This window comes from Tenrec ecaudatus, chromosome 2, assembly GCF_050624435.1.
Source record: "Tenrec ecaudatus isolate mTenEca1 chromosome 2, mTenEca1.hap1, whole genome shotgun sequence".
Lineage (NCBI taxonomy): Eukaryota > Metazoa > Chordata > Mammalia > Afrosoricida > Tenrecidae > Tenrec > Tenrec ecaudatus.
The window spans coordinates 102,622,230-102,646,364 of NC_134531.1; the positions used below are offsets into that span (position 1 = coordinate 102,622,230).

A 24,135-nucleotide genomic window follows, 5' to 3' on the forward strand; every position below is an offset into this window, starting at 1 on the left:
TCTTTATTTAAAATATTTTACAAATATGCAAAAGAAAGTTTTAGAAAAGTTTCAAATGAAAACAATGATAAAAACCTACCTGAAATCATAGTTGCCACATCAGCTGACAAATCGTACTGATTTGTGATGTATGTAGGCAAGAATAAGGTAATTGCACCGAACAGGGAATATTCTGCTGCCCTGGCCAAAGCCAGGCACAGAAACACCGCATTCTTCATCAGAAGCTGAAACAGAAATAATGTTATATATCAACTATTTTATTGTTAACAGCAATAGATTTACTGAAACATATTATCAATCCTTATTTTTTTCTTTTTTTTGCCATCTGAGCAAAAAATGTTTAAAAATATCAACATAAACAGATTAGCTAAAGTTCATAAATAACATACCAATAATTAGCCATATAGTGTTTAAACTTTCCTTTTCATCCAGAATTTGCTCTTCATTCCACCTATAATTTTAATTTGGGTGTCCAACACGTTATGGAAAGCATTCATTAAAAACAGACCATTATGAAGGACTATAGAATTTCCCGTAACTTTTGTTAACCTATTTACTAATTTACTGTTTTTAACGTCTTATTTTCAACTAGAAGACAAAAGCAAACAGAAACCCCAACAGTCAAGGACTAGATAAACAACCTCTGGTATATTTATACTATGAAATTGGATATATTCATAAACAGCAATAACAACTCTCTTAAACACTGCAAGACATAGACAAGACTAGAGAACATTATTCTTAGCGAGCTCAGTAAATCTTACAAACATAAATATTTAATATCACCATTACCATAAGGAAAAACAAAGAAGAAGAAACATAGTTTATACACCACCAAACAGCAACAAAACTTTGACAACTACAATAAGGCCAGAGAAGCTGCAGGAACAGGAAGACAATAGACGATGGAGGGAAGAATTAGGGGAAGGAGGTGGAACAGGGGTGCTGGGGCTGCGGGGAGGGAGTGGCAAAATAGAAACCACATATATTCAGGGTTTTTTAAAATCATTTTATTGGGGGCTCATACAACTCTTATCACCATACATACACCCATTGTGTCAAGCACATTTGTACATTTATTTCTCTGATCATTCTCAAAACATTTACATTCTACTTGAGCCCTTGGTGTCAGACCGTCATTTTTTCCCTCCCTCCCCGCTTCCCCCACCCCCATGAACCCTTGATAACTTATACATCATTATTATTTTGTCATATCTTACACCATCCAACATCTCTCCTCACCCACTTCTCCCTGTCCATCGCCAAGGGAAGAGGTTATATGTAGATCCTTGTAATCGGTTCCTCCTTTTCCCCTCACTCTTCCCTACACAACCTCCTCCCCCTCCCCCTGTATCGCCACTCTCACTACTGGTCCTGAAAGGGTCATTTGTCCCGGATTCCCTGTGTTTCCTGTTCCTATCTGTACCAGTGCACATCCTCCAGTTCAGCGGGATGTGTAAGGTAGAATTGGGATCATGATAGTGGGGGGCAAGGGGGAGGAGGAAACATTCAAGAGCTAGAGGAAAAGTGTATGTTTCATCATTGCTACACCGCACTCTGACTGGTTCGTATCCTCCCCGCGGCCCTTCTGCAAAGGGATGTCCAATTTCCCACAGATGGGCCCTGGGTCCCCACTCCGCACTCCCTCTCATTCACAATGCTGTGATTTATTTTTTTGGGGGGGGTTGTTCTTTGATGCCAGATACCTTATCCCTTCGACGCCTTGTGATCTCACAGGCTGTTGTGCTTCTCCCATGTAGACTTTGTTGTTTCTCAGTTAGATGGACACTTGTTTATCGTCTAGCCTATAGGACCCCAGATTCTATATCTTTTGATAACCGGGTACCATCAGCTTTCTTCACCGCATTTGTTTATGTTTTCGCTTTGTCTTCAGTGATCATGTCAGGGTAGGCTGGGGTGCTTCTTCCATGTGGGCTTTGTTGTTTCTCAGCTAGATAGCTGACTGTTTATCTTCAAGCCATTAAAAACCCAGACAATAGCCGAGCACCATCAGCTTTCTTCACCACATTTTATGCACCTGCTTTGTCCTCAGCAATCAAGTTGGGACAAGCTGATGTGCTTTTTCCATGTGGGTTTTGTTGTTTCTCAGCTAGATGGCTGCTTGTTTATCTTCAGGCTTTTAAGAGATCAGATGCTATCTTTTCAAAAATTAAAAAAAAATGTTTTTCTTTTTCTTTCTTTTTAAAAGATTAATGTATTCTTCTTTGGGTTATTGGTTTTCTTTTTGTGGTCATCATTGTGTTCTCTTTTGTTGCTTTTTCTTGCTGTGCCTTGTTTTTTGAGTGCATATTATTATCTCTGTAGATCTATCTAGATAAGATAGGCTGGATGAAGAGTCTTCAGGGGAAAACGGGACCGATGGTTCTAGGGGGACATAGGAGAGAGGAAGGCAGGGGAAAGGAGGTGGTGTTGACCAACCCAGGGACAAGGGAGCAAAAAGTGCTCCAAAATTAATGGCAAGGATGGTGTGAGTGGCCTGGTAGGGATTCAGCAAGGGAAGTGTAACCGAGATAAATTACTGAAACCCAAATGAAGGCTGAGCATGATATTGGGACAAGAGGAAAGTTAAAGGAAATAGAGGAAAGAACTAGGAGGCAAATTGTATTTATAGAGGTCTAAATACAGGCATGTACATATGTAAATATGTTTATATAGAATGGTGGGGAACTAGATCTCCTTCCATATATTTATGGGTTTAGTATTAAGGCAGCAGATGTACATTGGACCTCCATTCAAGTACTTCCTCAATGCAAGAATGCTTTGTTCCATTAAATTGGCATTCCATGATGCACACTTTCCCAACAAGATTGCTGAAGACAAATGTGTGCATAAGAAAATGTGGTGAAGAAAGCTGATGGTGTCCGGCTATCAAAAGCTATAGCATCTGGGGTCTTAAAAGCTTGCAGGTAAACAAGCAGCCATCCCACTGAGAAACAACAAAGCCCACATGGAAGAAGCACACCAGCCTGTGTGACCATGAGTTGTAGAAGGGACCAGGTATCAGGAATCAAAGAACAAAAACAAAATCATATTATTGTAAATTAGGGTGTAGAGTGGAGACCCAAAGCTCATCTGGAGGCAACTTGACACCCCCTTACAGAAGTGTCATGGGGAGGAAACGAGCCGGCCAGGGTGCAGGGTATCACTGATGAAACACAATGTTCCTCTATTTCTTAAATGCTTCTTCCTCCACTATCATGATCCCAAGTCTAACTTATAAATTTGGAAAGACCAGAGGATATACACTGCTGCAGATAGGAACTGGAAATGCAGGGAATCCAGGACAGATGATTCCTTCAGGACCAGTGATAACAGAGGGCCCCTTCAGGACCAGTGGCGATACCTGCAGGATGGATGGTAGGTGGAGTAGAAAGGGGGACCCGATTACAAGGATGTACATATAACCTCCTCCCTGGGGGATGGACAACAGAAAAGTGGGTGAAGGGAGACTTAGGACAGTGTAAGTTATGACAAAATAACAATTGATAAATTATCAAGGTTTCATGAGGGAGAAGGCAGTGGGGAGGGAAAGGGAAAAATTAGGAGCTGATATCAAGGGCTCAAGTAGAAAGCAAATGTTTTGAGAAAGATGATGGCAACAAATGTATAAATGTGCCTGACACATGGATGTATGTATGGATTGTGCTAAGAATTGTGCAAGCCCTCAACAAAATGATTTTTAAAATTAACCATAGAAAATAAAAAATGACTTCTTTCTTCAAAACTTTCAATCAGAGGAAAATACTTGCCCTCAAAAATGTGACTTGCTGCAAGCTTAAAAATGGTTCAGCTGACTTTTCTGGAATCTCACCTGCTCTCCTTTCTATTTGGTCATAGTGGTCAACTCAGAAACTACAGCGTGTAGTCCAGATCTTAGGATAAGTAGTTGTGACAAGATAACAAAAACCCCACTATTTAAAAATGAATGTTAATTGAGTCTACATTCTATTGTAGTGATGTATTTGCTTCCCAAAGGATTCAGTATTTCAGCTATCAGCAAAACCTTAAAATAATTCAGATGCTAGCAGATAGCTTTCATCTGCTAGATTCTGTCATCTATTGACACTCACACCGAGCAACGAATAAACAATCACATTACTGTTGTCCTTCAGTGTTCACAAAATTCTTTCATATTGCAATGGGTTTTTTTTATTTACTCGATCATACGAGTGCAATTTTGTAAGCTTTACCTTTGCTATTAATATGTATGATTGAGGGCATGAGCTAGAAGAGGACAAATATATTGATCCCTCTTCACATATTACAAAGTAGATTTTCCCCTCGGAAATCTTATTCCTTACCTCCTTCCTAGTTTAATACTTGAGATAATAGATTTTATTTCCTTTGTTGGTTTTCTTTTTCATGATTTATTTAAGTAACCTTTAAGTTTTTTGTTTTTAACATTCAAAAATGCTTTGTATTCATTTTACTCTTGTAACTGTAATAGCAATCTTTTTTCTTAGTAACTGTTCTATGACTTTCTATTCTTCAGCGTAGTGCTCCCTACTTTAAATTGATTAAGCTTAACATCAATAATAGTATAAAAATGACAATTTAATTATTTTATATATGCTCTGAATTCTCTTTTATTTTACTTTTTTATTTGATCTATTTTTTAACACTTTTCAAATTACCTTTGTTGATGCGTTAATTAAATGCTCCCATTCCTTATTTGATGATTATCAATAAATACCACTGAAGAAAAAAGGTACTACTGGTTGCCCTAATAATTTAAAATGAATAAAACAGACTCTTAAATAAATATATGCCTCAAAAATCAAAAGGTGCATATTCCAACCATGTCTTTTTCAACAAGCCATATAGTGGTGGTGGTACAATTGCAGGAATGGTTTTCCATTAGGCCTTACCCAGAGCTGCTAACCAACAATGATGACAGCTAAACTCAAAAAGCTAGGAGGTATGAGCAATAAGATTAATAAAGGAAGGACTCAATAATTATTTAGTCAAAATCACATTCCTCACATTGCTCTCATCACTAGTCCTATTAAAATGTTCTTATTTTAGACTTACTATTCATTCTCTTATTAAGAGGAAAGCATGTTATAAAGTTTCTCCCTAATTTTTTCTTGTGCAATTTGTCTGATCTCAAGTCAAAAACATCTCCAGTTGGGGTTCATATATAATAGTTTATATATAAATTGTACTACAAGTTATGCACTGTGTTATGGACTTTATTTCGTGTGAGGGAGCTATCATTGTTGTGTCAATTTCTAAGCTGAGGAAAGTAAGGCTCAAAAAAATTAAAATGTCATATTGCAGCTAATCCAAATGTCATCAAATGTCTGATACAGCATTGTTTTATTTACCACCACAAATAAAAGAATGTCAAATAGTAAACAATTATTAGTCTCACCATCCTTGAAATATATTAAATGTGTACATTGCTAAGGAGGGCATGCTTGGCCTAGACTTCTCAAGAACAAAGCATAACACAGTCATCTTTATCATCAAGGCTTTTTAAATAACATATCCTTGGGATGTCTTATATACTTCAGATATGTGTTCAGGTGAGACCAGTCCGTAGAGCAGCACATCATGCTTTGTAAAGTTGAGGGGCAGTGGCAAAGAGCAGGCCTTTAACAAGGTGAATTGCACAGTGGCCGCATCCAGGGACACAAGCATAGGAACAGTTATGAGGCCAGTGCAGGGCTGGACAGTGTCTCTTCTGTTGTGATAAGGTCACTAGGTGTTGGAACTGACTCAATCGCGCCAAACAACAGCAGCCACGAGAAGTCAGAAAGGTACTTCTAGCCTTGGAAACGCTCAGGGGCAGTTGTACCCTATCCTGTTGCATTTATTCTCTCCTCTTGACTGGATGACTATTGGTTTGGGTTTGATACACCTGTATTACAGTTTTTATTACTCACATGTAGAAACAAATGGCCCTTATACATCTTTTTCATGAAGCATGTTGAAGGAAACATTTCTAAATATCTACATCTGTCTTCTACTGCATTTGAACATGTGAATGACATAATATCGATTCCTGCCTGTCATTAAATGCTTTATTTGTTCCTGAGGGTAAAACATAGCACAAAATAATATACAAATAATGTGTTCTAGCTTTTAATTCTTTTTAATGCAGGGGAAAGCATGAACGCAGTTCCCCACTGCCACAAATTGTGCAGTTGCGTTTCCCATATTTGGGAAAATCACAGAAGTCAGCGCAGCCTTGCTCTGGGAAAACCACCTTTGTGCTCGTGGCATCTCCAATGCCAGGTACGTCTGGCTTTTAATGTTTCACTCTATCTTTTCAATTGCAGTTTTTCTGTATTTTATCTTGTCATCAATGGTTGTTTGTTTCATTTGATATTTTAATTTTTATTTGTATGGGGTACTTTTTTGGATAGGTAAACTAATGAGTCATTGAGTAGATTAATCATTATTTGGAGGCGTGGTAAGGAAAACTTAGAGGAAAGAGGGCCTAGCAACAATGAGTACGAAAACAGAGACAATGTCCTCAAAGGGACTGTGGTCATGATTGCCCAACTCTTCTGAATACGACCGACCCACTGAATTGCATAGGTGAATTATAGATCAATTAAACATTTTTAAAATAAAACTTTTCAAAGTCATCCTTGAAAAAAAAATAGACAAAAGAAGACACGTGGTACCAGTGTCTGACACTAGACCACTTCGTGGCAATGCTGCGTGGATCGTGTGGGCCCTAGGTTGCCCTCTCTGGAAAATGAGGAGCACGTGAAGAGCTTTGCTGGCAGGTAGAGTCCATTGCAAAGCGATTGATTGCAGATGTAGGTAAGTTACAATTGAATCTCTTATCCTTTGATTTCCCCTTTAAAAGACCCAATTTAAATTTGTTCTATTTTTTGGTATTTTCCATTTTTTTATTAAGGTTTTGATCAGCTTTACTTGTGATTACTGTTAGTTTTTGTTTTAGTGGGTGTTGAGGGCGGGCATAGGAGACTGTTTGGGATGTTTACTGTGGATGCAATCCAGAGTAGATAACGCTATGGAGAAGGTAACGGGGACTGCTGGTTTCCTGGGAGCATGAGAGGGGAGGCTGGGAGGAAACGGGGAGCTCATAACAATGAGAGCAAGAAAGAAGAAAAGGTTCTAAAATTGATTTGCTAATTTTGTAAAACTCTTCTTTACACAATTGAACTATTGAATGGTATAATATGTAGAATATCTGAAAATAAAATTATTAGGTTTTATTTGTTTGTTTTTAGAGCCAATAAAAAACTTAGTAAATAAATACAAGTAAGCTACCTGTTCTAATAGCAAAAAGCATTCAATTTAGAATTATTTTCTTTAATCCAGAATTAGATAACTGTACAAGTCAACTTAATTGGTTTATTAATGAAAAACCATTTAACTTTACCCAAAGAGATGCGAACAAATCCTTGATGCTAGATTTAGATTCTTGAAGCTTAACCTTAAGCTCAACATCAGAAGAGTGTTGTTGATTTTTTTCATCAGTTTTCGTTACTGTACCAATATAACAAACAAAGACATCATTTAAATATTTTGAATAACTAAGACAGAGATAAGCATATGAGGGACTTTAAGAGTTGGCAAAAATGTTCCATTATATTTTGATTACATTTTCCCACAAACTTTCTAAAGCCTTCAAACATACACACTTCATAAACCCTATTTGTTTTGTAAGGGCAAAAAAGATATGTTTAAATATACAAAAGTTAAAATATTTTAATCACTAAGAGGTATGGTTACTATGAATGAGCAAATTAATTTTAATATTTAATTTTAAATGTAAGTGTGGGAAGTGGCTTCTTTATTCAACAGAATAGTTCTAGCACCTAAAATTGCATTTTTAGGAGACTATAAGATTTCTCAAACTTTAAGTGCAATTTTAATCTCTCCAAAATAATTTGAGTATTATTATTTTATAAAAGAGTACATTTAGGTGTTAGCATATATATAAAATAAATCTAGGTGTATTAAATTAAATATGCTCCATCATTTTAAAAGAAATTATGAGCTATAGACAGAAAAGCATTTCCTTTCTAGAAGAAAACAATGAAACGCAAAAAATACATACTAATGGAAGTCTAATATTTAAATATAATATAATAATTAAATATAATCTTAATGAATCGTATTTTGTTTGTTCAAATAATAGTAACTCTATAACAGACCACCAGAAGTAGAAGGTGCATAGTCACAAAGAAATGTAGTTTAGTGTGCTCTTAGAGTGTGAAAGAAAGATGAGATGACTAAAGTCTTTTTATTTAAGAAATTATATTTTTATACAGTTACCTGGTAATGAACGTGGAAAGCAGAACAGTGGTACAAATGGCAACCATGAAATAAAAGCACCAGTAATAAAATGATTCCTCCAACTCTTCAGCCACTGCGTACTCCTCATGCTAATTTTAATAAAGAAAAGTGATATATTTCAGGTTTGAGAATCTCGTTACAAAGAGGGTGTCATATCAAGCGCACATAAACAAAGAATTATTGGCATTTCCCTGATACTATGCTGCTATTGGTTGGCTGGTTGTTTTATGAGCTAGGTGACGGCGAGCCTTCCACTGCAGGGTTTTTATTATCTTGAAGTATTTCCAAATTGTCCCTGTCCTTTTTCTTCCAGGCACCACTTCTTTCTGGCTTTATTCTCCAGCAGAAGGTCCATACGGAGGACTAGCACCCTTTGGAACTGCGCCTTTCCTTTGTAGTCATGCAGTTAGCCCTTTATGAACACCCTTCCCTTTAAATCACATGGGCCCTTTCTAAAGCATGAAACCAAAAACCCAGCCCACTGTCAAGATGAGCCCTAACGATTACACAAGGCTTGAAATATATTTCCTATTGCTTCTTCTCAGAGCTTGCAGATGCCAGCATGAAATGAACTTCTCCTCCTGATGATGCATTTCCAGTGGGTTATGTTAGCCTGCCTCCTGTCTAACCAAGCCTGCCTTGACTCATCACAAAGGAAGGAATGTGAAGGAACTCGGGATGAGCTTTCTCTCTCTCTATTTATCTATTGCTCTTCAGTTATTTTGCAGTTTCTGCATTATTTATATTGGAGTAATGCTAATGATTTGGCTTTGTGAAGAATTTCCATAGTTGTGAAATTATTTTCTATCATTTCAGGAAGATATTTGGAGAAGTTAATTATTACACAATCAAACATTGCCTTCAGTTTCATACATATTTAAAACGTTTTTCATTCTGCCATTATAGGAAAATGTTCATAATCACACAAGCTGCCAGTTTCACATGGTGCACTCTATTGCCAACCGGGACCTGGGTGGGGTTGTTCAGGTATACATCTCACCTTTCACAGGATGGCAGCAATATAATTCCCCCATCTTATTCATTGAAAGTACACCTCCTTTATCACTGCTAGAATTATTTAGAGATACAAACACCAATTTATAATAACAAAGTGGTTCCATTCTTGGTTTCCACTTTCAGTAGACATATATAGCTGAGCATGTAATGCCTACTGACCCTGTGGCACAGCCGTTCGACCCCCAGTCACTTTGTGGGAGAAAGAGGAGCTTTTCTAGTCCTGCAAAAATTGCTGTCTAGGAAACCTCCAGGGTGGATACGAGAATCACCTCCGTGGTGGAGAGTTTGGTTTTTTGGTTTGAGGAAGTTTCAGTTCCAATTGTTGCTGCTGTTGTGGGTAGCAGGGGTTCACTGAGTACGTTCTAGCCAATCACAACAAAATGCACAAACAACAAATACCAACAAAATGCACAAAGGAGCACACTACTGCCCAGTCCTGTGCCGTCATCACAATTGTAGGCTTCCGCTACTGCTCTAGCCACTGTGTGAATCCATCTTGTTGAGGCCCTTCCTCATTTGTGTTGCCCGCGACCTTACCAAGTATGATGTCCTTCTTCAGAAACTAATCTCTCCTGACCACATCCAGAATATGAGACAGTCTCCCCCATCTTTGCTTCTGACGTCTCCTCCAGCTGTACTTCTTTCAAGACATATTTGCTTGTTCTTTTGGAAGTGCGTGGCATTCAACACTTGCTTGTCCAGCACTAGAATTCAAATGGATCAATTTTTCTTTCAGTTTTCCTGCTCCAATGTCAGATTTTCCCTTGTCTATGTAGCCATTGAAAATACAATGGCTTGGATCAGGTCCACCTTAGTCTTCAAAGTACCCTCTCTGTTTTTCAACAGTCTAAAGCGGTCTTGTGCAGCAGATTGGTTAATGCCATGTGTTGTTTTATCTCTTGAGGACGGCTTCCGTGAGCATTGATTGTGGATCCAAGCAATATAAAATCCTTGACAACTTCAACCTTCTCTCCATTTATCATGGTGTTACCTATTGGTTAAGTTTTGAGGAATTTGTTATTGTTGACACTGAACTGTAATTCATACTGAAGGTTTCAATCTTTATCAGCAACTGCTTCAAGTTATCCTCATTTTGAACAAGTCAACTTGTATCATCTGCATATCATAATTTGTTAAGCCTTCCTCCAGTCCTGATACCACATCCTTCATGTAATCCAACTTCTCTTCTGATTTGCTCAGCATGCAGTTTGAATAAGTTTGATGATTGAATAAATATGATGAAAAGATACAACCCTGAAACACATCGTTCCTGAGTTTAAACCTTACACTGTTTCCACAACTCCCTGTTCATCCGTGTATAGCTTCTTCATGAACACAACAAAGTGGGAATTCACCATTCTAATATCTTCAATAGTATGTTCTGATCCACACAGTTGAGTATCTTTGCATAGACAATGAAACACAAGTAAACATTGTTCCTGGTTTTCTCTGTTTTCAGCCTAGATCCAGCTGACATCAGCAACACTGTCCTTCATTCCGGACTTCTCCTGAGTCCCTGGCAGCTCCCTGCTAGTGTATTGCTGCAATCCTTATTGGATAATCGTCAGCAGATTTTACTTGTATACATTTTACTTGTGCAATTACGGATATTGTTCTATAATTAGAGCACTTTTGCGGGTCTATCTTTGAGATGGACACAAATATGGATCTTCTCCAGTCAACAGATTAAAGTAGCTGTCTCCCAACCTCCTGACACAGATAAATCCATATTTCCATTGTTTCATCAGCATGTTGAAACATTTCCATCAATTCCTGAAGTCTTCATTCCTGGCTGTGCTTTCAGCACAGCTTGAACTTCGTTCAGTAACATTGATTCTCATTCATATGCTACCTCTTGAAAATACTGAATATCCACCACTGGTATTTTGGTGTGTGTGTGTGGTGGCAGGGGCTAAAATATTACTCTGTAGTCTTTCAATCTAATGTTAATGCTTCTTACATCTTTCAATATTTTGCCCATAAAATCCATCAAGATTGCAACTTACGGCTTGAATTTTTATTTTAATTCTTTTTCAGGTATACTGACAATGTTCCTTCTTTTAGGTTTTCTAACTCAGTGTTTGAACACTTCTTTACAATAGTTTGCTTTGTCTTTCTGAACTGTCACTTGAAAATTTTAATTCAGTCCTTTGACTTCATCATTTGTTCCATATAACTAAGCTATTCTAGGATTATGAGAAAATTTCAGGGTCTCCTCTGATATCCAGTTTGATCTTTTCTTCCTTATCTTGGAATGATCTTTTGCTTTCTTCATGAATGATGGTCTTGATGTCCTCCCCACCCCGCAGCTCATCTTTTCTGCCTTTCGTGCCCTAATGCAGCAAATACATTCTTGAGATTTGCCCGAAATTCAGGTGGGAAAGGCTCTTTTGGACTTGTTTAAATATCTTTACCTTCATTTGAACTTGTATGTGAGCAGTAAGGTTGTCTGTTCCACAGTTAACCTCTGGCCTGGTGTGAGCTGCTTATAAAGAGCTTCTCTATGACCTCGCTCCTCATATTTAGTCAATTTGGTTTCTGTTTACTCTATCTGGAGAAGTCTACGTACATAGTTCCTGTGATAGTTTATTGTGCCAGCCTAGCTGATAAACACAAGTAGGATTAACTGAAGGGCAGAGGGATAAATGGCTCGGTAAGCCTCGCCTTGCTTGTTCTGTGCCTCAATTTAAAGGGGTGCACTACCTATGGGATGCCTAGCCTGTGGACTGTGTCACTGTAAGTTGAGGTCCCTCCAATCCCACAGGATTGGAACGTTCGTCTCTGGAGCTGGGGACCGACACTTGATGACAGTTGGTGACCTGCCTTGCTATTTGCTGCCTGGGTATATATAGCCCAGCTCTCTCTACAGAAGGGGACTGGCAACTGGTGACTCTCAAGCCTTAAAGGACTGCTAGTGTCTCACTGCTTTATAATTTAACTGTTAATTTCTTGTATCATCTATCTGTATATAATTTAACAGTTCATTTCTTGTATTATATATCTACTTTATAAATACATTTATATATAATTACTAGCAATTTGGTTTGTCTCTCTAGGGAACCCTGTCCAACACAGTTCCTTTTTGTGTTTTTGGGAAAAGGTATTTGCTACAAACGAGTTGTTAGTTTTGCAAAATTCTGTCATTTGATCTCCAGTTTTGTTTCTATCATATAAACCATATAAACAAAGAACTGTTCCTTCCTTTTTGTTTCCAATTTTTGCACTCCAATCACCAATTGCTACTAGGTTGCTTATTTTCAGTTTCATGATAAAATTTAATTTTTTTCTTAAAATCCAGTTCTGTACTTCCTAATTATATATACCATATGTTACATAATATGATCATTACATGGCTGCTTAATTTTGAACAGTTTTATTGGCATATAACTCACACATCATACAATTCAATAAGTTAATCCTATTAGGTAGAGTTGTACAATCATCACCACAATCCATTTGAGAATATGTTCTTCCTTGTACGCATCATTATTAGCTCCCCATTTGCCACCAAAGTTCCATGCCAGAACCTGAAGAAGCCATTAGTCCAGATACTCTCTGTAGATTTCACATACAGAAAAACTACTTACAACAATAATAAAGTAATACCAGTGCAATAAAACTATTTCTTTAAAAGGCAAAGTAAAACAGAGAAAACGTTCAAAGAAAAAGCAGAAAACTTTCAAAAGCAGAACAAAATCAAAGTTGGTCAAAATAGGTCAAATCATGGGTTACATTTTGAGAAGGTGCATCTGCAATAATCCACTTTCCAATGCACTCCATTGTTTGCTAGGTGCCCTCGAGTCGGCTCTGACCCATGAAACAGAACGAACCTCAGCATGGTATTTTGCTATAATCACAAATGTTCTCTTGCCTGGGCCTATTGATGCAGCTAATGTGTCTTGTCAAGAGCCTTCCTATCTTCCCCTACCCCTCCACTCCACCAAACATGATATCCATCTTCAAGGATTGGTCTCTCCTGACAGCATGTTTGCACTTTTAGCAGCCCATAGTACCTTCAATATTCTCCTCTAGCACCACAATTCAAGTGCATCTATTCTAGAGTCTTTGTAACTCAATGTCCACCTTTCACATGCATATTATGCAATGGAGAATACCGTGACTTGGGTCAGGTGCACTTCATTTTTCAAAGTAATACCTTTGATCTTCAATACTCTAAAGAGGTGTTGTGCAGCAGATTTACCCAATGCAGTAAGTCTTTTGATGTCTTGACCGTCTCTTGCATAAGCATTGATTGTGGAATACAGTCCTGAAGCACCCCGGTCCTGATTTTAAACCATGCAATATTCCCTTCTTTTCAGATAACTACCACTTTATTCATGTACATATTCCAAATGAGCACAATGGAATTCCCATTCTTCTTAAGGCTATCTGGAATTTGTTCTAGAACACAGAAGTTGAATATTTTGTGTAGTCTATGAAACACAAGTAAACATTTTTTGATATTTTCTGATTTGAGTCAAGATTCATCTAACATCAGCAGTGATATCCCTTCTTTCACATCCCCTTCTGAATCTTTTCTGACCTTCTGGCAGTTCTCTGTCAATGTCCTGTTGTAATCCTTGTTCTATGGTCTTAGGCAAGATGTTGCTTTTGTGCCGTATCCATGGTATTGTTCTATAGATTGAGCATTCTGATAAGTCACTTTTCTATGGAAGGGGTAGAATGGGTATCTCTTCCAGTCAGTTGGCCAAGTACCTGATTTCCAAATTTCCTGATATAAGCACATAAATGATTCCAGTGCTGCTTCGGCTTTCTGAAACGTTTCAATGGGTATTCCGTCAATTCCCGGAGACTGGTATTTGATAATGCTTTCAGTGCAATTTGAACTGCTTCCTTCCACACCAGTGGTTCTTGCTCAGGCGCTACCTCTCAAAATGGTGGGGTGTTGACTCGTTCTTTTTGGTCTAGTGACTCCACGCATTATTACCGTCTTTTCTTGATGCACCTGGCATCATTCATTAGTTTGTTTATAGAATCTATCAAAATGATGAATCAAGGCTTGAATTTTTTTTCTTGAGTTCTTTCCATATCAAAGATGCTGAAATCTTCCCTTTGGATTTTCTAATCCTAAGTCCTTGCACATTTCATTATAGTATTCTGTTTTGTCTTCTTGACCTGCCCTTTGAAATTTTCTATTCAGCTCCTTGACTTCATTCTTTCTTCCATTTGCTTTAGCGAAGACTAGTAGAAAGTTCCAAGTCTCTTCTGACATCCACTTTGATCTTCCTTTCTTTCCTGTCTTTTTAATAACCTTTTACTTTCTTCATGAATGATGATCTTGATATCCTCCCACAGCTCATCATGTCTTCTCTTATTATTGTTCAATACAACAAATCACTTTTTTGAGAAATTCAGGTGGGGTCGATGTAAGGCTGTTACATTGACTCTTGTGGATTTGTTTTAATTTTCTTCCATTGATGCTGAACTTACATATGAGCAATTGATAACCTGTTCCTCAATGGCCCCCGGTCTGGTTTTAGCGCCAACCTTGAGCTTCTCCATCATGTTTTCCCACAGATACAGTCAACATGATTTCTATGTATTCCAGTTAGGGAAGTCCATGTGTGTTCTCACCTTTTGTGTTGTTGGATAAAGCTATTTTTTTGTGAATAAGTCGATGTTTGACAACATTCTACGATACCATCTCTAGCTTCATTTCTATCACCAAGTCCATGCTCTCTAACTAGTGTTTGTTCCTCTTTGCTTCCAAACTTTGCATTGCAATCACCAATAACTATTAATGCAGCTTGATTGCATGTTTGATCAATATCTTGCAAGCCATAAAATTAAATAATACTTGCATTGACTGGATTCCCTTGAAGGCAGATAGCTATAATCTGACCACAGATAGCATTGTACTTCATGATGGATTTGGTAAGATCCTTTTTGACAATGAAATGTCACATTATTTTTCTTAATTGTCTTACTCATGGTACAATTATTCATATGACTCTGATTCAAAATGATTAATACCAGTCCATTTCCGCTCACTAATATCTAGTTTCTCAATCTTCATGCATCCAGTTTAATTTTTGACCACTTGCAATTTTCCTACATTCATACTTCACACATTCCAAGTTTCAATCCTGAGAAGATTTTTGTAACTGGTTCTCTTTAGCTTGACTTGATGCCCCATCTGCAAATGAAGACACCAAAGGCTCCACCCCCACAGTTTGCAACTGATTCATGTCACCATGGTCAACTCCCTCCAAGAAATTAGCTTGTTTTCAGTGACATTTCTAGTGTCCTTGGACTTCATGGGTACATCTGCCATCAGTGCTTCCAACAAAGTTCTCCTTCCTTGTTTGAAAATGCTTTGAAACTGTACATAAAGTGTCAGTGGCTTCTTCCTCCTAAGTGGAGAACCGAGTCCTTCTTCACTGTCTCTTCTTAGTCTGGCATTGGAAATACTAGTGTCATAGCCTCCAGCATCACAGTCACACACAAGCCACTACAGTAAGACAAACGGACAGACAATTGGTGGTGTAGCGTCAGAGTATATTCATCAGAGCCTTAATCCATATGTATTTCCCATTCACCTTTTTTTAAAAAAATGAAACATCTTTAAAATGGGCCAAAAAGAAAATCAAATGATAAGATTCTTCATTTTAACCAAATTTCCTTTGCCACAATCCACTTTACAATGCTGTTTAATCACATCCCTCAACTCTGGTCCGAGGGAATTCATGGGAGCCTTAACTCATCTGGGGACCTGAACATGGATACGGGACCTCCACTGTCATCCCCAGCCTTCTGCAAACCAGGCGTTCACAATTTTAGCTCTGATACAATTCCAATCCTTTGCATTTGGATTTTATTTTTTATGATTCTTGGATTACACAGGAGGGTGTGCTTTCTTCATGTAGACTTAGTTGACACCTCACTTTAAAGGCTTCTTCTTTGAAGACAGTTTTTATTACCCTAAATACTATTCTTTCTGATGATCAGGCATCATCTAGTTTCTTCAGTTTGCTGTCAGACACATATCTTCAGTGACCTCTTCATGAGGAGGGTGAGCATCACACCATGCCATATCATAAGAACTAACTGGTCTTTGATTGCAGCTAGCATTAATTTTGATGCACCAATCCATTCATATGTCTATTCTTTATGTTTCTGGCTCACTTTAGAGATCTTTATCATTTTATATTAAAGGACATTATCAATATAAGGTAATTCTAATGATAGTGACATTAATTTAGTCAATAGTATAGAATTTAAAACACTATTGAGGAAAAAATTATACAGGTATCTGCCAGCTACAAATTGTAATACATAAGCTGTTGATTGTACAGACTGAACTCTTAAGCATTATTTACACAAACTACGATGGTGAGTTATAAAACCACCAATAAAATTCATTCACAACAGCAGAACAATACCCACCAGATTAATACATGTCATAAAAGAACAAGGAGGGTGTTAAGTGCGTGAGTGTATGGGAGTCCCAGGTCATCATTCATTGCGCACGTCCAAAGCAAGACATCCAAACCAAAGTCCAATGATGGCCAGTTCTACACCCTTGGGATAGGAATCATCTGCTTCTTCTCCAAGTAGGAAGTTTCAGACTTAATTCTAAAGGCTACAGGTGAGTATGGGGTGAATCCAAGTTCCCTTAGGACGCTTTCCACATCTAGTCCTTCTGGTGTAGCCTATTGTGGTAGTTACATAATGTGTTGTCTATTTGAGACTCAAGAGAGAAGAGATTGAGTTTAGCCAGTCAATCAGGTCACAGCCTGATGACCTCATTTGTAGGCGCAAAGGAGATAAATAGCTCACTGAAGGCGGGAACCATGCTCACTCCCTGCAAGACATTCCTATGGACAAGACACGTAGAGTTATGCTAGAACCCTGGAGCTAAAGGAGCCACATGGAGACCTCTGCCAGCACTGAGATCCTTCCACTGCCACCGAATGCACAAGACTCTCCACCCACTGGCCTGCAATATTCCTGAATTTGGTGTCATTGGGTATGTTTTGTGAGTCTAAAGAGGAGTTTATCGATTATTGGACATATGTGTCAATATCAAATTTATGGACATTATATAGACTGGGCTAAGATGTTTTCTCAATATTCAATTGCTTTTTTATATAAAACTCTTTCTTATATACTTATGAATGTATATGAATTTTGTATCTCTAGTGGACCCAGGCTAACACATTATGGTACCTTGGGAGTGGGATACTAGAGAAACCAGTTATAAAGATGGAGAGTGGATGCTTGTTTGACCTCTGTCTTGTGGTAGTTTTTCTTCTTTGGCTAGCTAGCCAGAAGTCAGATATGACCATGCAGCGTACTGGGCTGTTTTGTGGAAAGAACATAGGTAAAGTTTTTATTCTTTTCATTGGTTGTAGTCTTTGGTTATTCCTGTGTGAAATGGCAAAAATGAATGTGATTAATGTATATTTTGAACTCAGGGGACAAAATCTCCCCTTGAGTTTCTCAGAGCTACTTTAGTGAAAATGGCTGACAGAAGGTCAAAATGGCCAACAGAAAGCCTGGCTCTGGCTTGAGGCTGTCAGAGGCCTAATCTCATATTTTGTATCCATAGAACAGTTTAGATAAGGATTAAGATAAACTAAATACACATCGAACTTGAGTGTTTTAAGAATTGAAATTAGCATCTGATTCTGTTTTGTTTACACAGTAGAACCCTGGTACTCGACCGCATCAGGCTCGATATAATCAGATTTCAAAGCAAAATGTCAAGAACATTTGCATCAGAGCCTGAACAAAATATCGGAATCCAACCCGATGCAGGTGATTTTTGTAAACAAAAGCAGTCTGTGCTTTGGTCACTCGGTGTTAGTTGGTGTTGCTAGTATGTGTTGTTTAAACCTTTTGCTGATGTGTTCCAAGTGTTCTGCTGTAATTTTCTTAGAGTTTCTGGCATTTTGCGTTGCTTTTAGATAAAAAACATAGGTCCCAAGAAAGAATTTTTTGAAAAGATATCATAATAAGGAACTGGTTAGCTGTGTTATCGATATTGCTGATGATAATTTAGTAAACCCTTTTAGAAAACAGTTAAGGAAATGGCAACAGCAGAGCACATTAGAAAAAACATTGCTTAAGCATTTTATCGGGGGCTCGTACAACTCTCATCACAATCCACACATCCATCCATGTGTCAAGCGCATTTGTATATTTGTTGCCATCATCATTCTCAAAACATTTGCTTTCTACTTGAGCCCTTGGTACCAGCTCCTCATTCCCCGCCCTTCCCTGCTCCCTCATCCCCCATGAACCCTTGATAATTTATATACTATTAGCCAGTCAGGTCCTAGTGAAAAAAAGACAAAGAAGGAAAAAAAACTCCTGAAAAGCAGCTCCCAGTTGATTTGATGGAAGGGAATGCCCCTTCTAAACAATGATTCTTTCTCCATACCTCCTTCCACATCCCTGTCCACAGATCCATATCCTCATCAATTCCAAGGTATGGGCCATACTGTAGTTGTTAAAAACTTTTAAAATGTGTTTCTCATTTAAATGATATTATTTAACTCTAAACTTTTTTACTTTGAAATTTTTGTGTAATGTTTTCTATAAAAAGGCAAGGTTAAGGTAAAACCTTAGTGGAAGAGAATGGATTCATCTGTTTTCAGTTATTTCTTATGGGAAAAATTTATTCGGAACTCGACTGCATTGCATCTGGAAACTCCTTCCAGAACAGATTAGGGTTGAGGTCTGGGGTTCTACTGTACAGATTTCTTCTGCTTATTATTGTTGATATAATGATTGATCTAAAAGATTATTGGGAAGTATGAAAATAGAGAGTTTGTAAACCTTGCCTTGAGTCATTAAAATTTGAATTTTTAAATGGGTTTGGACACACCTTCAAAGAAGATTGAAAAGATAAGCCCACCCTATGCTTTGGAATACTCAGGACGCGTGCATAGATTTGCCTATGGGGGTGTTGACAGATTGAAGAAAAAGGAACTCGTTGGCTTTTGAATCTTGAACTAATGGGTTTTGTGAGAAGCTGGAAAAAATCTGTAACCCTGAAGAAACTCTCCTCTCTAGGACTGAACTATTAGAGGAAGCCTGTGGTCAAGCTGAAATGCTTACTAGGTGACCACCTGGATCCACTTGTTGAGTGGAAGTGAGAGAAATAGAGCAATAAAGAGACGGGCCAAGTCCGGCCACTTACACATGTGGACCTGGTTTATAGGAACTAGGAGAGAAGATGAGAGTGAGTTCACTGGTCTGAAGTTCATGACCTAGTCCAAGGGCACTAGGGTGCTTGAGAATTTGTGAAGGAATCCATGGTTTAAAGGCGAGGCAACCACTGGACACCCTGGTGAGCCTGAGTGAGATAGCCCACATAGAGTTGACCAGAATTCAACCAGATGAAGATAAGATTTGGGGGCCTGTGAAATTATGCATATTGCTGCTGACTTTTTGGATGACCTGTCTTGATTTGACTTTGCTTACAGGTGGCAGGCTCGCACGGTTCCAACTGGAATGAAGATTCTTCACGTCAAAGAATATGATTGTCTCCTCAGAGCACTGGGTTGATGTGAGTGGGCAGTATAGAAATTGGATACCCAAAATGGGGAGGATACAGGCACGAAGTGGCTGGCTTACAAACTTTCATAGGTGGGGGAATATATTCATGGGAATATGCTCATAGGATTATGCTGAAGGTGTTCACATAGTATAGGATATTTCTGTTTTGTTCACGTATGGAATGTTATGTTTAAATGAGGGTGGCACATATTGTATGCACTTTAGTTTTATCCTGTTAGGTACAGATATGATTTTATTATTGTTTGTTTCAAAATTACATATGGCTAAAGAGCTTTGTGAAATGTGTTGACATGGGGTTACATAATCTGTTTCCAATTTGAGACTTATGAGTGAAAAGGTTGGGTTTCACCTGTCAATCAGGTCACAGCTTGATGACTTTATTTGGAGTCACTAAGGAGGTAAATAGCTTGCTGGAGGTGGGACACCTGCTCACTTCCTGTAAGACAGCCCTGTGGACAACACACGTGGAGCTAGAGGCCATGAACGGAAGGAGCCACGTGGAGACTCCTGCCAGTGTTGAGATGCTTCCACTGCCACTGTATGTGCAAGACTTTCCGCCCACTGGCCTATGATCTTCCTGTGTTCTGGATCATTGCATGTATTTCATGAGTCTGAAGAGGACTAAATTGATTGGTATCAGACATATGGACTTGTTCTGGACTGGGCTGAGATGTTTTCTCAATATTCAATTGCTCTTTTATATAAAATTCTTTCTTATACACATATGAGTGTCTATGAATTTTGTTTCTCTAGTCTACCCAGACTAACACACCTAGGAAGGGGTTTTTCTCCTCTAAAGAAGAGAATCTACAGCATACAGCTTGGGTGTATATAAAAATTAGGTCAAAGGGGTATAGCAAAGAACATATTACCAGGAATATTCTCCCTTTATGTTCCATATAAGTATTTTTAAACATCTTTTCCCAATGGCAACAGGTTGGTTCTTCCTGTTTTCCTATTAACAGAAATATAATTGCCTTCACAGAAATATACATGTACCCCTTCCAGCATCTTGACTTGAATTGTCAGTAAGATTCACTTATCACTGTGATTGGACTGTCTGTTATTTTGGGATACCGTAGCACAATTTTACATAGCAGCAGTTGAATGGTCATCTCCTTAACACATCCTGAGGTGATGAGTGCAGCTCAGGTGTGGCTTAAACACCTCTGTCCAAGTGGTGTTTAAGATGTACATATAAAGGGGGTGATGTGTTTCACGGACGCTAGGCAGGCTCTCTACTTCATTACCCGGGATCATATTAAAAGATTAGATGACCTGGAAGCGGAAGCCTGTCTTCATCTTAGTGTTAAACCTTCCTTACAGCAGTGGACTCAAATTTGTCTTTTGTGATTGACTAATTTCACTTAATCAATATTGCAATTTGAGGTTTGAATTTTTTCTAGAGTTCTTTCAGGTGAAGATACTCTTAGTGTGTTATTCTCTTTTGGTTTTCTAATTCTAGGTCCTTGCACATATTCATTATATTTGGCTTTGTCCTCTCAAGTTTCCCTTTGAAAATTCATATTCAGCTCATTGACTTCATATTTTCCTTCACAATCCTAGAATGAGAGCAAGTTTCAGTCTCTTCTGACGTCCACTTTGATCTTGTCCTTCTTTCCTGTCTTTTTAACGACCTTCTGCTTTCTTCATAAATGATGTTCTTGATGTCTTCCTACAGCTCGTCGGGTCTTCTGTAATTAGTGTTAAAAGTAGCACATCTATTCTTGAGATTCTCTTGAAATTCAGATGGGATAAACAGACATCAGGTTGTATTTTTTTCTCATGGATTTGTTTTATTTTTCTTCAGCTTTATCCTGAAATTACATATGACCAATTAATTGATGGTATGTTTCTCAGTAAGTTCCTGCCCTGGTTTTAGCTGCTAATATTGAGCTTCTCCATCGTGTCTTCCCACAGATGTTGTCAGCTTTATTTATATGTAGTCCATATGGAAAAGTTCATGTGTGTATTGACTTTGTGTTGATGAAAAAGCAATTGCTATGAACAAGTCATTGATTTTGTAAAATCCTATCATGCCGTCGCCAGCTTCATTTGTATTACCAAGTCTATATTTTCCAATTACTGTTCCTTCCTCTTGGTTTCCAACTTTGCAACCCAATTGCCAATAATAATCAATGCATCCTGATTTTAAGTTTCATCAATTTCCAACTGAAACAGTTGGTAGAATTCTTCAATTTCTACATCATTGGCTTTTGTGGTTGGTAGATAAATTTGAATATGAGCTGTATTTGTTGGATTTCCTTGAAGGTGGATAGACATAATCCTATCACAGACAGCATTTCACTTAAGAATTGATTTTGTAATGTACTTTTTGACAATGAATCTAATGTCATTCCTCTTGATTGTGTTATTTCTGGCATTACAGTGATATTCTGATTTAAATGACCGATATCAGTTCATTTCAGCTCATTAATGCCTTGGATATCAATGCATTGCATTCCAGTTTTGAGGACCTCCAATTTTCCTAGATTCATCATTAGCAGATTTTGCAACTGTTTCCCATTTTTTGTGAGTCATTCTGCATCTGAAAAGGAAGATCTTGAAGGCTTCGCTCCCTCGGGGAGCTGTTTTATGTTTCACCTTCTCACTTCGCCATGACCGACTCCACTCTGGGAAAGCAGCTCTTCTGAAGGCACTTCGCATATGCCCTGGACCCAAGGGACCCTACTCCAACACTCTGTCTGACTATGTTACACTTCTATTCTCTGGCCTTCATTATCTCACAGTATTTCAAAGCCATCTACAAGGTTTTAAATGGATCCTTCCTCCCAAGTGAGGATTTAAGCCCTTCTTCCTCCCAAGTGAGAATTCAAACATTGAACCTGTTCATTTTGAGTGACCCTGCTGGCATTTGGTTGGGTTGCTTTGGATCAAAGCCGACTCGATGGAACCTAACAAGCATAACAGCAGCAGCAATTGGAACCGAAACCAATGACACAACTTCAGCATCAGAGAAACACGCAGACCACTGCAATACCACAAATTGACAGATCAAAAAGCATGTTGCATTGGGTCATCATGCACAAGACCTCTTTAGAACAGTGAGTAGTAAGGATGCTACTTTGCGAAAAAAGAGACGCCACACCCAAGCCAGGGTATTTTCCATTGCCTCATATGCCTGTGAAAGTTGGACATTGAATAAAGAACATGGAAGAAGAATCAATGCATTTGAATTGTGGTGCTGGGGAAAAATATTGAGAGTATCATGGCTACCAAAAGGATAAATTTATCCGTTTCGGAAAAAGTTAGCCTAGTGTGCTCCTTGGAGGCCAAGGTGGAAAGATGTCCTCTAAAGTACTTTGGGCGTATTGTCAGGAGAGAAGAGTGCCTGGAAAGGGACCTTATGTTTGGTAGACATGGTGGCTGCGACAATGGGCTCAGGAACAGGAATAATTGCAAAGATGGCTCGGGTCTGGGCAGGTTTGGGGTTGTTTGTTTGCATTTTCTCTTGTGCTTAAGGTCACGGTAGGTAGGAACAGACTCAATCAGCACCTGATAACAACTTCACTCAACATCATGGTTTCTACGTCTCTCCGTTTCAGCAGGTGTTTCATGGTTTCACTACTGATTTTGAGGGCTGTGTGCTACTCAATTGTGTACCCATACCAGCGTTTCTTTATCCATTCTTATAAAAAGGGGCATCAAGACTATTTCCAAATTGTTGCTATTGAGAACTGTGCTGAAATGAACATTAGAGAGCATACGCATGTTTGGGTTCCATTCATATTTCTTTGGGGCATATTCCCAGAAAATTTTTTGCTGGGAGATATGATATTTCTATCCCCAATTGTTTTTCTACTGTCTTATGACTTTCCACAATGGTTGTACATTTTCAGAAGACCACTGGTAGTTTAGAAGAGTTTCTATCTCTCCGCACCCTCTCCAACATTTATTGTTCTCTGTTTTGGCCATAGTGATTGGGTATTTGTTGGGAGAAAGATGGGGTTTTATACTCAAATAAATAGTTACAGTCTCAGGAACTCATAGGGGCAGTTTGAATCTGTCCAACAGTGTTGTTATAAGTCATTATTTACTCAATGGCAGTAGGTGAGGGTTTTCTGTTTGTTTTATTAAACTGGGCTATATTGTGGGTGTATCAATAGCCCAATTAAAAACAGTTAAAATCAAATGTTGAAAAGGTTGCAGAGAGACAAGAGCTCTTCTCCACTGCTGGCGGTCTTGTTTGTGGGTGTATAAGGAGCTCTGGTGGTGTGGTGGTTATACTTGGGCATCAATCATCAA

General features: G+C 38.3%; 1 protein-coding gene and 1 pseudogene across 1 annotated transcript in view; both read right to left on the reverse strand.

Annotated features, from left to right (window-relative positions):
* Positions 1-24,135, reverse strand: part of SLCO6A1 (solute carrier organic anion transporter family member 6A1) — a 117,837-nt gene that overhangs the window by 41,520 nt on the left and 52,182 nt on the right. The window contains exons 4-6 of the mRNA XM_075542670.1: positions 8,284-8,393; positions 7,385-7,538; positions 80-224 (exon numbers count right to left, since the gene is read on the reverse strand). Of these exons, the coding sequence (XP_075398785.1) occupies positions 80-224; positions 7,385-7,538; positions 8,284-8,393 (409 nt within the window). The remainder of the gene's footprint in view (positions 1-79; positions 225-7,384; positions 7,539-8,283; positions 8,394-24,135) is intronic.
* LOC142441793 (U1 spliceosomal RNA) lies at positions 6,125-6,269 on the reverse strand (annotated as a pseudogene).